General features: G+C 31.6%; 3 protein-coding genes and 1 long non-coding RNA gene across 4 annotated transcripts; 2 read left to right on the top strand and 2 right to left on the bottom strand.

Annotated features, from left to right (window-relative positions):
- Window positions 1-896: 896 nt before the first annotated feature.
- On the top strand, window positions 897-3,665 carry LOC101243769 (uncharacterized). Its single transcript, XM_004252082.4, has 2 exons — window positions 897-3,078; window positions 3,194-3,665. The coding sequence occupies exons 1-2, from the start codon at window positions 1,342-1,344 to the stop codon at window positions 3,281-3,283; spliced, it is 1,827 nt and encodes a 608-aa protein (XP_004252130.1). The 5' UTR covers window positions 897-1,341; the 3' UTR covers window positions 3,284-3,665.
- LOC112940484 (uncharacterized) lies at window positions 1,284-5,853 on the bottom strand. Its single transcript, XR_003244739.2, has 2 exons — window positions 5,716-5,853; window positions 1,284-5,098 (listed from the first exon to the last, which is right to left on the bottom strand). It is a non-coding gene; the product is annotated as an uncharacterized lncRNA (long non-coding RNA).
- A 411-nt stretch (window positions 5,854-6,264) lies between these two features.
- On the top strand, window positions 6,265-9,058 carry LOC101248749 (E3 ubiquitin-protein ligase At4g11680). The gene is made up of 3 exons (XM_019211288.3): window positions 6,265-6,809; window positions 6,881-7,265; window positions 8,775-9,058. Exons 1-3 carry the CDS (start codon window positions 6,265-6,267, stop codon window positions 8,919-8,921), a joined length of 1,077 nt encoding a protein of 358 aa, XP_019066833.1. The 3' UTR covers window positions 8,922-9,058.
- A 1,633-nt stretch (window positions 9,059-10,691) lies between these two features.
- LOC101268743 (eukaryotic translation initiation factor 6-2-like) lies at window positions 10,692-11,752 on the bottom strand. Its single transcript, XM_004252081.5, has one exon. It carries the CDS (start codon window positions 11,585-11,587, stop codon window positions 10,850-10,852), a length of 738 nt encoding a protein of 245 aa, XP_004252129.1. The 5' UTR covers window positions 11,588-11,752; the 3' UTR covers window positions 10,692-10,849.
- Between the last annotated feature and the right edge of the window lie 4,335 nt (window positions 11,753-16,087).

The raw sequence follows: 16,087 nt of genomic DNA, 5'->3' as shown, positions 1-16,087 counted from the left end.
GAGAACTACATCAATTGTATTTTTAGAAAACAGTAAAATCTTGAAAATATGTGCATAATAATTAGCAGTATATTGTCGAACACTTAATTTTTTTTGGCCTAAAGTCCCTGCTTTACTTTATTGAGTTCTAAATTATATACAAATATTTTTAAATAGTAATATTTTTTATTTACCCATCGAACACAAGAAAATGTGATTCAGTGTACAATAATTATTTTGTCCCTTGAGTGTCTTAATTGAAATTGGGTAGTCATCACGATTTTTAATTAACTTCTTTATTAAATTTGGGAGTTTATAAGTTGTCTATATGATCTTTACCATCAATGAATTTTGATATCTAAGCATTGTTAAGTCATTAAATTATATAAATAGTTTTTTCAGGTAAAAAACGAGTTACAGCATTGAACCAATGGAAAATATGAATTGTGAGAGGGGAGAGTTTCAAAAAGGCAAATCCTCGCTATTCGGCTAGCCACGGATCTCTAAAGGCATGGAACCATTAGCTTTCCCGTGCATCAAAGAGTGTTCCTCAACCCTAGAGTGTGCCATCTAAATTTTGAATTAGAAAATATCATTTCTAAGACCGAGTATATATCATCTTACCAAATGCATAAAACACGATGATAACAAAGTTGTCTTCAATTTTAGAAAAGCGTATACTAAACATCAAATTAAAATTGATTTGTTTTTTTAAAACTCAATTAGTGGGGTCTACATACAACAATACACATTTGAAATTTCGCGTCCATTCATAACATTCTCATATTCATGAAAAGCCAGGTTTGAACCATGTTACGGAACCAAGACAACCTATCTTACTAATAATAAGAACAAACTTTTTCCTTAATAATCGGGTTAAAATCAACCCAAACTTGAGTGAGTTGGGCGGGTTATGATTTCACACACTAATTTTACTATTCTCTCTAGTCGATGCTTTATTTTATGGAAAATACATAAAACTTCTTTTCAGAACTTCTGGTTAATAAAAGAATTAGGCATCAAACAAGGAGATCCAACAGTACACTAATCATTTCACCAAAAATTTCAATCTAACATGTGCTCAGAGTTAGCAGCTCCAAAATTTGAAGATACTGGCCATAAAATTGAATGGTTCGAATCTAAATTAATTTTAAATTATACACCTAATTTTTCCCTGACCTGCACCTGGACTGTAGTTCAATTGGTCACAGGACCGCCCTATGGACTGGCCTGGATTTGAATTTAGCATCTAGATGAACTGGCCTGGATTTGAATCTTGATATCATTTTTCGAATCATTAAGAATCTTTTGTTTTTTCACTCAGTTTGTGTGCAACTCAATTATGCTTCTGTATTAGTTTCAATGAGGAAGCCGAAGCCACCTCCTGATCATGATCATCCTCAACCTCCCTCAAGAAACCGCGTCCAATCAAATCATAATACATTGTCAGCTGATCCCCACGTACGCCAGGCTCTCTATATAGCCATGGCACATGCTGGCATTGCCCTCACAATATTCATTCTTTATGCTGTTGGTAAATTGCTTCAAGATTATTTGAGGCCTCTCTTATGGGCTGTCCTTTGTTCGATACCATTGAGGGGAATTCAGCATGCTCTTGTTGCATTCTGGTCCGAACCTCTAAAACTAGGCCTTACAGAGACCATATTAGCCGTTCCCGTGGCTGTATTCAGGGTATCAGTTGGAACACTTGTGGAAATTAAGGATATGATATACAGAGTTGTACATAGGAGGCAGAAACAACATAACGCTTTAAGGCGCCATAGAAGTGGATTTTTTATATTGTTGAGATGGCTCGTGTCGTTTTGGGTGTTTGTGATAACATGTGAGCAGATTGGTGGTGTTGGATCAGTAGCTCTTCTTGCATTTGGATTCATGTTCACAGCTAATAGTGTAGACTCTACTATCAATGCTGTGACATCTCTTAGAAGTCAGAGCTTTCGGAGACTTCCTATCACTGCTTTCTTTACTCGAGGGATATTGAAAAAACTGAAAACCATTGTGGCTATCGGATTGATTGTTGGATTGATTCTTGGATCGTTAGCAGGTATGATTTTCTTCTCTTACAAAATTGGAGTTGAAGGGAAAGATGCAGTTTTCGCGTTGAAATCCCATGTAGAGGAGAGCAATTATGCTGAGAAAATCGGTATTAGGAAATGGATCGATGAACATGATGTCCCGGAGATGGTTGATAAGTACAGTAATCAGTTGTGCCAGACAGTGCTTGATCAGATAGATAGCTATGCTATGCAATATAATATGACTGAGTTCGTTTCGGGTATCAAGCAATTTGTAATAACCCCAGCGAATAACTCTTCTGAACGATCCACAGCTTTGGCATCCCGCTCTCCATATACTAAGAAGATCCTGAGCCTGAAAAGGAGAATTAAGGATCGTGAATGGGGGCAAATATATACAGAAGTTGATGCAATTTTTCGGGAACTGTTGATCACTAGAGTGGACTTAGTTGAAAAGGCAAAAGGATTTGCTCAACGTGTACTTGTTAGTAGCAAATCCGTTTTAGGTGGTAGTGTGAAGGTCATATTCTTGATTGGGAATTCGATAGTATCAGGAGCTGCAGGGCTTTTCAATTTCGTGTCTCAGACGATATTGTTCTTTTGGGTACTTTATTATCTTATCACAACAGAATCTGGTGGAGTAACAGAACAAGTGATATCTATGCTTCCCATTTCGCGTTCTGCAAGGACTCGTTGTATCGAGGTTCTTGATAAAGCTATTTTCGGAGTTCTTTTAGCAACTGCTGAGATTGCTTTCTTTCAAGGATGCTTAACTTGGCTCTTGTTCAGATTATCTTCGATACATTTTTTGTACATGTCAACTGTCCTTGCTTTCGTTAGTCCTTTGTTTCCTATATTCCCCTCATTGGTTTCGACTATCCCAGCAGCTTTACAGTTAGTTCTTGAAGGTGAATATATGTTGGCTATTAGCTTATCCGTTATTCATCTTGTGCTTATGGATTTCGGTGCATCTGAAATCCAAGAAGACTTCCCCGGTTATAGTGCATATCTGACCGGTCTCAGCATTATTGGTGGAGTGACATTGTTTCCTTCAGCAGTTGAGGTACTGTTACATTTCATCGCATTGCATTTCGTATATATTCAACTTGAATATACATTCACTTTGATATAGTATTACGCTTGATATGTGTCAATTCTTGATTGTGTATGTTATTCAGGGAGCGATAATGGGGCCATTAATAACAACAGTTCTCATTGCAATCAAAGATTTGTATGTTGAGTTCGTTTTGGAAGGACAAGAGGAATAAGTATAACAAATATATAAGTTGCTAATGCCTGGTGTGATCCTCAGAAGCCATAAGGAGAAGTGTTGCAACTTTGTTTGATAGGGGAAATGTTATATGCCTCAACGTCTTCGCCATTGAAGTTCTATTATGTCCCCTGTCTGCATCACATCAATGTTCAACCCGAAAAATGGCCCTGTCTGCATCATATTAATGTTCAACGCGAAAATGGCTCGAGATTTAATTCTTTCTGCAAAATATGATCTGTTAATTTGTGTACACAAATTGCTAACTTTGTGGCTAATGGCTAGTTAGATGCAAGTAGGTTATACACTTGTGTGTTATATTGTCTCTAAACATTAGTTTGATTTCATAAAGTGAGAGTTAATTTAACTGTCTTTTAACATTTCTGATGCAGCAAATAGTTAAAGTTTACATTCACAAATCATCAATTGAATTGTCGCGTCCTACAAAATTTTAAAACTATGTACAAGTTCTAAATGAAGAGGTGCGGAGCTAGCCCGAGGGTTTCATTCGTCGATATACCGTATAGATAGATCAAATTTTAAGGTTTATATATTAGTGTTGGCACGTCTTGATTTTATGGAATCCACATTCTAAATAGTGTGACTTTTGATCTGTCTATTTTACCAACCGTACGGCTCTCCAACTATAGTTTTATTTATTTATTTATTTATTTTTGGTAGCAAAACTAAGAAAACTTGAAACCTAAGTATTTTAATTTTTTCGAGTAGAAGCAAATTGCTCTTTCATGGTATGCCCAAAAGCAACGCATATCAACATCGTTCGATTAATTTTGTATCATTTTTAGTAGTTTGAGAGTATTTTAGAATATCTTTTTTTCTTAAAAGAATTAACTAACTTTTTTGCAAGCCAACATGTACGGTTTGTTCACTTTTATTTACCCTCACTTTTCTTCACTTTATTTGGAAACTAATATTTGACCAAAAAATAGTTAAATAAAATTTAAATTTGTATTTAAAACTTGAAAAACAACAAAAATTGTTTTCGTTTTCATTACATTTTTCCTTTTCCAAGTGTTATCTTTAAAAAAAAATATTTTATAAAATCACCCTTTCTTTTCATTTTATCAAATATTATTTAAAAAAACATTAACCAAACACAACTCTATCTTAAAAAATTCTAAATATAATGAAGATCATTTGTAATAATGTGTGTAGCTCGTATACAAGATCTAATCTATCACATTATGTATGATATATAGATTGTATTTTCCGATAAATTAGTCAAGTTGCATAAATTTGCTTATTTTTAAAAAATTGAGGATATAAATCATATTTAGAAAAAAGAATATATTCATATTCTAGATTTTCTTTGAACAATAATTAAATTCAACTCCAACTCCAATTTTTTTAAAAAATAAACAAAGTGAACAATATATAATTCTCATAATACACTGCTGCTAAATTAAATTATTTTCTAAATTTATTTTCAAAAAAATATTCCTTTTTTAAGTACTAGTAATAAACTAAAAAGAAAGCAGGTTCATGTAAAGTGAAACATTGGAGCAATCATTTGAGCTTATGGAAGTACCACTGATATGACAGTAGAACTGTTAAAAGCAATTGTTATTTATTTTTTGTTTTTTATTAGGTGTCTGAAATTCGTATTAAAATTTAAATTAAAAATTGAAATCACATATTACATAATTTATTTAGAGCTTATGTTTTTAATAAAAAAAATTCATAGACTAAAGCAAATTGTTGTTGCCTAACATGACAAAAGGATAATGTTGCTTTCACTGCTTGTTTGATTAGGTGGCCAACTGCCATATCCTCAATCTGTTAGTTACTGTACCTGCCAGAATTTACAAAATATATATTCTTTTAATTAAATTTATTTTATCTTATTTTAACTTATATAAAATTTAAGAAAATAAATTGATTTTTATGGTAAATTAAAAAATATATTAAAATATACTTAAATCTTATGGTCTATTAGAAAAATTAAAAGAAAGAGATATTTCTTTTGAAGTAGACTGAAAAGGTAATTAAAATAAACAAATTGAAAAGAAATAAGTATAATACTTTCTCAGTTTCAAATTTTTGATATACTTTTCCTTTTTAATTGATTCTAAAAAAAATAAACATTTCCTTATTTCATTTTAATAACACTATGAAATATTTTATCCACGTGATTCTTTTATTTTAAGAATAATTTTGAAATATTACAAAATTTCCCCATATTTCTTATATTTGATGTACAATCAAAATACATCACCTAGCATTTTTCTATCATAAAAATCAAATGGAACGTTAACATCATAAAAAATAAATATATATATATAGGTAAATAATTAATCATTAATCGAATATTTATTTGGAGTGATGTCCATTTGAAGAACCACATTGAGTTGCTTGGATCCAAAATAAACAACAAAAATAATAAGAAGTTAGGCAAATGGTTATACTTACATTGTCACACTCTTTAAAGTTTCACTTGAAATCAAAGCAATAGCTCACCCTCACCCACCACTCACCACCATCTCAACCCATCCCTCCAATTTCTCCATTAATTCGTCACTAATAATCAAATTTGTTGTAATATCTAAGTAATTTTCCAAGTTATTCAAGAGTATAGTAATCACTTGTTAGTTGTCAGTAGTGACGGAATCAATATTTTCATCAAGAGGGTTCAAACTATGAAAGAAGCTAAATAAACACACGAATTAATCAAAAAGGATTCAACATCTACTATATATATATATATAACGTACTGCAAACTTTGCAAGCATGGGAACCTTGTGCACAAACTTCTTCAGTGATCACTGGCTCATGATCATTGCACACATATAGTTAGTTATAACTGAATTAAACACAACTTCCATGCCTACAACTTGAAACTTCTTCGAAATTTCTCCGGTAAAGACACTCATTCCTTCTAGCTTCAACTTTTAGCTAAGTACTCTTGTTTCCGCGGTTATGTTGACCTGATTGTATAAAAAGTTATTAATTTCTCTTTCAATGAATACCCGTCGCTACTTTCTTACACCAATTTCACTTTGCCATTCGAGCATTGTTGTATCTTTTCCGTCAATTTCACCATCGTCAACAACAGCAGCAGCAGTAGCAGTAGGAGGAGGCGATTATGCAGTTGGAAATAGAAACAGGTATAGTCGTGCTTCTAATATTTCAGATTCTTCAGTCTTGATAAGAATGGCAATGAGAATATCAAGAGCAAAGTGGTTCATTTTCCTAAGAAGAGTTTTCCATTACCAAAATGGGTATTCAAGATCTGATCTTGGATCGAACCCGTTCAATTCAATAACATGGATGATGATGGAGTGTATATCATTAAGTATACAAATAATTCTAAGTGTATATACACTCTCTGTTTCAAAATACGAAAAACCAGTTTGGCCAATGAGGATATGGGCGTTTGGATACGTCTTTGGCTGTATACTTAGCGTCCTCCTGCTTTATTCACGCTATTGGGCATTCTACATCAGGCCACAAAGACATGATTCTGACATCGAGCAACAAAGAAGCAGCCACGATGATCAATCCAGGTGATCGATTTATTAATTATACTCAAATGTGTCAAATTAAAACTATCTGAACTACAAATTTGGATATACAGGAGGGCATCGTCATTGCACATGATGGAGAGATTCAAGACTAGTATGGAGTTATTCTTCGCGATATGGTTTGTGATGGGGAATGTTTGGGTGTTTGAATCGCGGTTATTAATGTCGTATCATCGCGCTCCTAAACTTCACTTGCTCTGCATTTCTCTGCTTACTTGGAATGCAGTTGCATATTCATTCCCATTCATATTGTTTCTATTGCTCTGTTGTTGTGTTCCAATGTTGAGTACATTTCTAGGCTACAATATGAATATGGCATCTGTGGATAGAGGAGCTTCTGATGAACAACTCTCAACTCTTCCAACCTGGAAATACAAATCAGAAATTGGAAACAAGGAAGAAGACCTCACAAATTCCGCTCCGCAAGATGAAAATTCTGTAAGTTATAGATAATCTGTCTTATTCATTCTGATAGTTAATCCTGTTTTATATTTTTTTCACATATAGTTATCTTTTACGTGACATAAAGTGTCCATATTGACAATGTACTCGGGTCAATTATACTTCAAGTAATTATCTAACAACTTATTTATGTTTTTACTCAATGGATAGAAGTAATTCAAACTTCTTTTAAAAAAGAAAAAACGGTCTGATATACCCTTTTTATGAAAGTGGCTCATATATACCTCTACTTGTAAAAAAAATGGCTCACATATACCCTTTTCCTCTAACGGAAATGAAAAAAATAATAATTTTAATCTAAATTTTTATTATTTTTTTCTAAAAAATATAATTCCATATGAGTAAATTTAATCCTCGCCAAACATATTTTTTTTAATTTTTTTTGTTTCAATGATTAATTTATAATTATTGATTTGATAATCAAATTTATTTATGTTTCACTAATATTCTTGTAAAACTTATTGTAGATGACCAAATTTTTTCTTCGAATACGAAATTAAATTACAATACACACATAAAAAAAGTTTAATTTTTTATTCTTTAAACTAAAGAATGAAAGAAAAAAACAAAATAAGAATAAGAAATTCAAATAATTATAATAAAAAAAAGTCAAAAAATAATTTATGTATGAAAAAATTAATATATACCTTGAACTTTGATAGAAGAATCATATATACCCCTAAATAATTTTTTAAAAAAAATTAGAAGTAATAAATATAAAATTAAAACTGATTTTTTAACTTCCGTTAATGACGGGTATATGTAAGTCATTTTGTAACGGCAGGGGTATATGTGAGCCGTTTGTATAACGGTAAGGGCATATATTAGCCCCTTTTATAACGATGGGTATATCAGCTCCAAATGACAAAGTTGAGGAGTATATCAGACCCTTTTCCCTTTAAAAAATAATGCATAAGAGAGAAGGAAGGGAAAATAGAAAAGAGATTACAAAGCGGAAAAATGAACTCTCATCAAACAGATGAAACTTCATAGGACCAATTTACTAAAATACTACTCTTTTTCGTTCCATTTTATGTGACCGATTTTGACTCGACACGAAATTTAAAAAAAAAAGGAAAACTTTTAAAATTTGTCCAAAATGAATGATAGAAATTTGTGTGGCTATAAATCATTTTACTAAGAATAAAATAGACACTTTATAATTAAATTGTTACTTAATATAAAAATATAAGTCGAATAAATTGGGACAAAGGAAATATTAAGATCTCTCCAATGTACTATATAAAAGTTAAACTCTAAGTCTAAAAATTTAATTTATATAAATTGACAATGTAAATAAAATTTTATACTATTATTGTAATATAAGCTATCGTAGTAGATAATTAATCTATCTTATTTCTTAGATTTCAAATTCCATTTTTAAGGACTATAATTTTGTAAAAGTTACTTTTACCCTATCAATAATTAGTATATAATAAAAGTGAAAGTAAATTAACAATTTTTTGTGTGATGTTTATGTAACAGGAATGTTGTATTTGTTTAGCCAAGTATGGAGATAAAGAAGATATTAGACAATTGCCTTGTTCTCATATATTTCATCTAAAGTGTGTGGATCAATGGCTCAAAATTATATCTTGTTGTCCTCTATGCAAACAACAACTAGAGAGGTAAAAGATGCAACAAAGCTCCTCATGAGCCTCATTGTATTTTTATCCTTTTTTTATGGAGATGAAATTTTCATATATACCCAATATGTACTACATTATACACTTGAAAAAACAGAAAATGTAATTACGATTAACTAGAAATATGTGCATTATTGAGAGCTTTAATTTTTAACATAAGAAATACAAAAACAACCACTCAAACTTCCACTCGGAATTTTGTATATACGGCCTAGAATGCATAAAAAATTAACCTCTATCCATCTTTCGACCCTCAAATATTTCTAACGTCAATCTTTTGGCTCATAAAATAAAGGTAATAATTATAAGCCAAAAAAGTAATATCAGTGATATTTTTAAGCCAAAAAATTAACATAAAAGATATTTGGAGATCGAAAGATAGATGAAGGATAGTTTGAGAGCCACCTCTTGCTTGAAAAATTTAAGACATGCCTTAGACCCCAAAATTGGGCCTCAAATATATTTAGAAAGAACAATAAAATAAAATTATATTATTTTATTGGGGAACTTTCACATATAGATACTTAAAAATAGTCTAATCAATCGCATAGCTATAGTTTGATGATTACAATTCGTAGCTACATGTTATATGGAGAAGAGAGGCGGGTGAGACTGGGAGAGAGAGGGGAAAAAGTGGAAGAAAGGTGAATTGCATATATATAATTCACCTCTCTCTACGTACATGTTATGTATATCCAATTCACTTTTCTTCCACTTTTTCCCCCTCTCCCTCCCAATCGCGCTCGCCTCTCTCCTCCATATATCATGTAGCTACGAATTATATATTCTACATATGTATTCGTATATATGAAAAGCGAGATTGGGAGAGGTAGGAGAGAGGCGAGCGAGATTGGGAGAGGGAGGAGAAAGACGAGTGAGAGAGGGAAGAGAGGTGAATTATATATGTATATAATTGTATATTCTACATATGTATTTTTATATATGACAAGAGAGATTGGGAGAGGAAGGAGAGAAGCGAGCGAGATTGAGAGAGGAAGGAGAGAGACGAGCAAGAGAGGGCAGAGAGTGGGAGAGAGGTGAATTATATATGTATATAAGTGTATATTATACATATGCATTTGTATATATGACAAAAGAGATTGGGAGATGAAGGAGCGAGGCGAGCGAGATTGGGAGAGAGGTAAATTGTATATGTATAGGTTAAATAATTGTATATTATGAAAAATTATACATATACAAATGTGACTAATTATATAAATTCGAAGTCGTCCCACGTAATTAATGTATAACGTTAGTTGTGAATAGTAACAGTAGCAAACTACAGCTATGATGAGAGTTTGCTTAATCACAAAATTTCTCCTATTTTATTCTCCTTAATAAATCAAGAATATATTATTTTGCCTTCTTACATTCTCTTCGTTAACAACTTAACATGTTTATCTTATTTTAGCTTCTTTAAAGTTGCACTCCCTTTCTTCAATGTTTGATTAGTTAAGACTAATATTTCGTCAAAAATATAAATTAATAATTGAAAAGTATTAAATAAAGTGTATTACAAATTATTTTTTTATTTTTTCTTAAATTTTCAAACATTACAAATTATTTTTTTATTTCTTCTTAAATTTTCAAACATTACAAATATATTAAAATATGATATACCAAGTTACCACTTTTTAAATCAGATTCTATAGTTTTAACTCTTATCTTTATTTAGTATTTATCAATTTATTTAATCTTGACGTAAAAGGTGTACATGTTCGATGAATAAGCAAGTTCAGAGGGGTAATTGAAACAAAATAAAATTTAGGTGGACACATAAAAAGCTTCAAGTTCAGGGGTAAAATACTTTTGCCTAATTAAAATAAAAAGGTGTTAGAAGAATTCATTTATATATAAAAAAAAATATTGAGTAATAATTTGCATCTAAAAAGTTAGAAAAATAAACAAGCATAACTATCGATCACTATCAATCAATGATCTCTTCATCTCATCAACAATATATATAGGTTCAGCCTCTCTAAGCTTGAAAACACGTTCAATAACAGATACCTCTGTTGCAGTAGTGTTTCGTCCCGTAAATGCCGTCCAGTCATTAACAATCAATCCAGCAGCAATCGCTTCACTACCGCGATTTACTGTTCCGGCAATGAACGGAACCTCGAGAAGAGTTGAAAGTTCGTACATATCTTCCACAGATGTATGAGGATGTACTAAGCATCCCGCGTTTGAAATAGCACAATAACTACCAACAAGAGCATTCCCTGCAATTGTTTGCCTGAAAACTTCGACACCAAGTACATCACCAATCATCTCTTCAGTTTCATCATCGAGATCTGTATGCATCATAGCAACATTGTCATTACAAGCTATGCAATTTCCTAGGGCAGATAATCGCTCATCAATGCGCTTAACTACAACTCCGTCTGGTAGATTGTTTCTCAAGTTATCAAATTCTTCATCTGTAGTAGTGTGAGGTAAGAGAAGACCTTTTCTGTTTCCGGCACAGAGTCTCCCGATTATCCTCGTTCCTCCGATTGAGGTTTTGATTACCGGAATAATTTGTGACAGTTCAGATTCAAATGTGTTGTAGAAGTGTTCAGATCCGCCAGTAGGTAACAAACAATATGCATTAGTTAGCTTTGAGAAAACTCCAATTTCACTCGATTTTTCAAATTGAAGCCTAGTAGCCATTGTTAGGAGCTTGGAAGATGATTGGATTTGGGGAAATATAAAGGATATTTTAGCGAGCGATGTAAAATTTTTGGAGAAGAATGGAAGGAATAAATAGAGAAAGTAAGAGGTCGAAATAAAATAGGATTTGGGTTTTGTAAGTCCAAATTCTAAAAGGATTTGGCCCAAAAATGTCTTCCTTCCTTTTCTCAGACATCTTCAATCATATTCTTTATTTTTCTCTTTGCATATAATATTTTCTATTTTTGGACACGACTAACTTGACCTCTCTAAAAAGGGACGTTTTTCTTTCTGCTCAATGCTTCCTAAGTTCGTTTTTATATGTCATCCTTACTATAAATAGTTGATTTATAATAGTAATTAAGATTGGGTAACGGAACGGGACGTATCGGTATCGTTCCGGTTCGTCCTGTTTCGGTTGCCTACGGGACGGGCCGGGGTAGTCTAAACCGGTACACGGAATGAAACGGAATCGTAGTTTCATACCGGTGTACCGGTACTGGTTCATTCCGGTTCCGGTCCGGTTTATTTAATATATATTAATTTTTTTATATTTTATATAATTTATATTTATATTTTTTATAAATTATATTTTAAAATTTAAATTTTTTCAAATCCCCGCCCCTGCCCGCCCGTGCAACCTGCATAAAGCTGCACTGCAGCTGCAGTGCAGGCAGCCCCCCCCCCCCCACCATTTTCCCGAGACCACCCTTACCAACAGCTTTAAAGTTTAAACGGAAAAATTAAAACAACTAGTTTTTTTGTTGTATAAATTAGAGTTGTGTGTAAAAATTTTATAGACAAATTACAAGTTTACAACTTACAAATATAAGTCTGAGTATTTGAGAGAATATATATTTCCAAATTACATTCATATTTATAACTTATATCATTTGGTCATTTGGTGTATTTCGGAGGAGGAATCTTCTTCAAATTTCAAGTTTCGACATCAATCTTTTAATTTTCAGTATAATCGTTTGTTCTTACACAAACGTTGGTAACTTCGTTCCACTCTCTAATCTTATATTTATTTTTTGTATTTATTATTTAACTTGTAAGTTGTTCTTGTTATATTATTGTTCTTGTTAAGTTTCGTATTTTATAATTTATAATTTTATATCATGGAGTCTTCTAAAAAAAGTGGAAGTAAAAAAGGTCTAGTAGAATCAGTAAAAAAATTAGTTAAAAAAACCAACAAAGGTGCTAGTTCGTCTAAATCAAAAATCCTCTTGTTAGAATAAATACAGATGAATTTACGCATGTGAATGAAACTAGTTTTTCCCGTCCCGGTCCTATAAATATTAATTCAGATAGTCTGACTCCCCATGAACTCTATGAAAGACATTATGGTATTAATCAAGAAAATGAAGAAGTGGAAACGGATGAACAATTAAATTTAGATGAAGAAGTAGATTTAGATGATACACCGACTAGCCTCTCCGCCGACCTCAATACAATCAATAGTATATGTATTGAAGCTCCACCTCCGGTTGGAACTACTCGTCCCCCTATTATTCCAACTAGAGGTAAGACCAAGGTACAACGTTCTTTAAAATCACATGTGTGAAAATTTTGTTATTTGAATGAAGAAAAAACTTTTAGTATATGTAATCTTTGTAAACAACATTTTAAATATACATCTGGTGGGACGGGAGGTTCAACGGGGGGATTAATAAAACATTTGATTAACAAGCATAGTAAAGAGTGGTTTGCATATATGTCTTCTCTTGAAGTTGTTGGAAATTGTAATGTTGAAGAATCGGTTAGAGGATCAAATATGGTTCAAAGTGAGTTAAATACTTCGAACCCAAGTGGTCCTCTTACACATCGAACCTATAACAAGGATCGTGATCGTGAAAACTTTACTAAAATGGTTATTGTTTGTGGTTTACCTTTTAGTTTTGGAGAACATCCGGGTTTTATTGCTTATATTTGTGAAACATATAATCCTAGTTTTCAAGGTTTATCAAGAAGCATGGTAAAAAGAGATATTTTCGAATTTCAAGAAAAACATTGTCAATATTTACGTGCCTATTTTGAACTAATGGATTGTAGAGTTGCTATTACTACTGATATGGGTCGTAGTCCTAATGGTTTTGATTATTTAACTGTTACTGCGCATTGGATCGATTATAATTGGAATTTACAAAAAAGAATTATTGGTTATAAAATTTGTCAAAAGAAAAAAATCGAAATTTATATTGCTACTACTGTGTTGGAAATTTTAGATTTTTTTGGTCTTTGTGATAAAGTCGTTAGTATTACTTTAGATAATGCCTTTGCTAATTTAAATGCTATTAATTTGCTAGAACCTAGACTTTGTCCTATTAGTAAATATGTTTTTCATGTTAGATGTGTCGCGCATATATTAAATTTGGTTGTTAGTGACAGTGTGAAATTATTTGAAAATAGTTGTGATAAAATTGATAATGCTTGTTTTTACATTTTTCATATGAATAGTAGTAGTAGAATTAATCAATTTAAAGAACTTTGTAATGCATTTAAACTTCCGTTTAGAAAAGTTCCGAAGCATGTAAAAACTTGATGAAATTCCTTTTATGATATGCTTGAAGTTGCTTATGCATATAGGCAATCTATTACTACGCTATTTAATAATCATAATGTTTATCCTGAATTTAAAATTAATGATAGTGATTGGAATGAAGTAAATGAACTTAGAATATTTTTGAAATCATTTTATGATGCTACTAAAAAATTTTCTGGAATATATTATCCTACTATTTCTGAAATTTTAATACACATATGTGAGATTTCATCTATTTTTTCTGAATATAAAACAAATACTTTATTCAACTCTGCTATTGAAGTTATGATTACAAGATTTAAAAAATATTTTTTCCTATTTCTCAAATTTATTTAACTGCACTTCTTTTCAACCCCGAATATAAAGAATATGGTGCAAAAGCTTTAGTTGAATGCATTTATCAGAATTTAGATATTCAACCTGAAGAAGAACCTGATTTGGTAACATGTCAAAATAGTATAAAATACTTTGCAAAAGAAATGTATGATAAATATTCATTCTTAGATAATGTTGAAAATCCTCAAACGTCTACGAATCAAGTAGGTGCTCATGGACGAGTGAAACATAAACTTGGTTTTGACTCTTCTAATAAATGTGAATTTGTTAAATATCTTGAACAGGGTACAAATGATATTACAAACGATAATGGTACACCGGAACTATTGAACTGGTGGAGAAATCGTGGAGCTCAATATCCAAAACTTAGTAGGATGGTGAAGGATGTGCTTGCAATTCAAGGATCATCAGTAGCTTCGGAGGCAGCTTTCAGCACGGCAAGATTTCAAATTGGAGACCAAAGATATTCGTTAGCAGAAGACAGCCTGGAGATATCAGTGTTATTTAGAGACTGGATAAATGCTGAGCGTAGAAATCAAGGACTTCCAAAGTTAGATAGTCAATTTGAACTTTTCATAGATTCAACTATTGGATGTGGTAATGATGATGGCATCGAAATTCAAGATCGTCAACGAGCTTTACCAAGACCAGAAGTTGATCACAATCAATCCCTAGCTGAGTTAGAAAGAGGATTTACGGGACTATACAACTATTAGTATTACATTCGAGACATAGTTGAAACAGAACCCTTCCTAGAAGGTGGCTGCGTAAGCTATGTACTCTACTAATAGTTGTAAATTGAAATTGTAATTTGTTACAAATTCAAATAAATTAAATTGATATTTTTTAATTTTTGTAATTGTTTTATCCTTATTTTAATTTACTTTTTTAAAATTACAAATTTTATTTATTTAATATTTACAAGATACAAGTTATAAATATAACTTATAAAATAAATATTAATGAATATAAGTAATAACTTATAAAGTATAAACTTCAAAAGATTTAAATTTTGAAAACTTTATTAGATTACTTGCAAACTTAACAATAATCAAAAAAATTAATAAAATATCTTTAAAATAAACTTAAGTTAAAAATTATAGTATAAATTTAATAACTATTAATTTATACTTAAAAAAAAATTATATTTTCGTAATTTAAAAAATATCGTCCCGTTAATCCCATCCCGTTCCATCCCGGTTCATTCCGATTCCGTCCCGGTATATAGTGGAACGGGACGGAACCGATGAACCATCCCAATAATTCCGGTCCGGTTCATTCCGGTACCGGTTAAAATTCTGGGCAACGAATTCCGGTCCGGTACCGATTCATTCCGATCCGATGACCCGGTTCCGATCCGTTGACCAGTCTTAATAGTAATAGACGTATCTCAATTCGAAAGAAATTCGAAGTCTATTGTATGAAGTGTCCAAGTTTATTATCCTTTAGTGAGGGTGGAAATTCCACAATAAGAACTTATAATTTAATCCACAAACTAGTTGAGACTATTAGACTTATTTACTAAATATAGACTTAAACATTATATTATTATTTCGTTTATCAAAATGGGTAAAGTAATAATACTTGGTGGACAAGACCCGAGCCATATTTTTATGTGG

The sequence above is a fragment of the Solanum lycopersicum genome, chromosome 12 (assembly GCF_036512215.1).
Source record: "Solanum lycopersicum chromosome 12, SLM_r2.1".
In the NCBI taxonomy this organism is placed as follows: domain Eukaryota; kingdom Viridiplantae; phylum Streptophyta; class Magnoliopsida; order Solanales; family Solanaceae; genus Solanum; species Solanum lycopersicum.
The sequence above is the reverse complement of the archived record's forward strand: the minus strand, read 5'-3'. Positions and strand labels throughout refer to the sequence as shown.

What these genes read in the sequence shown, in the direction of transcription:
- LOC101243769 (XM_004252082.4), top strand. Translation starts at nt 1,342, where the DNA reads ATGAGGAAGCCGAAGCCACCTCCTGATCATGATCATCCTCAACCTCCC. An exon ending in TGTTTCCTTCAGCAGTTGAG is followed by an intron (nt 3,079 to 3,193) that starts GTACTGTTACAT and finishes TATGTTATTCAG; the next exon opens with GGAGCGATAATGGGGCCATT.
- LOC101248749 (XM_019211288.3), top strand. Translation starts at nt 6,265, where the DNA reads ATGAATACCCGTCGCTACTTTCTTACACCAATTTCACTTTGCCATTCG. An exon ending in AGCCACGATGATCAATCCAG is followed by an intron (nt 6,810 to 6,880) that starts GTGATCGATTTA and finishes TTGGATATACAG; the next exon opens with GAGGGCATCGTCATTGCACA. An exon ending in CTCCGCAAGATGAAAATTCT is followed by an intron (nt 7,266 to 8,774) that starts GTAAGTTATAGA and finishes TTTATGTAACAG; the next exon opens with GAATGTTGTATTTGTTTAGC.
- LOC101268743 (XM_004252081.5), bottom strand. Translation starts at nt 11,587, where the DNA reads ATGGCTACTAGGCTTCAATTTGAAAAATCGAGTGAAATTGGAGTTTTC.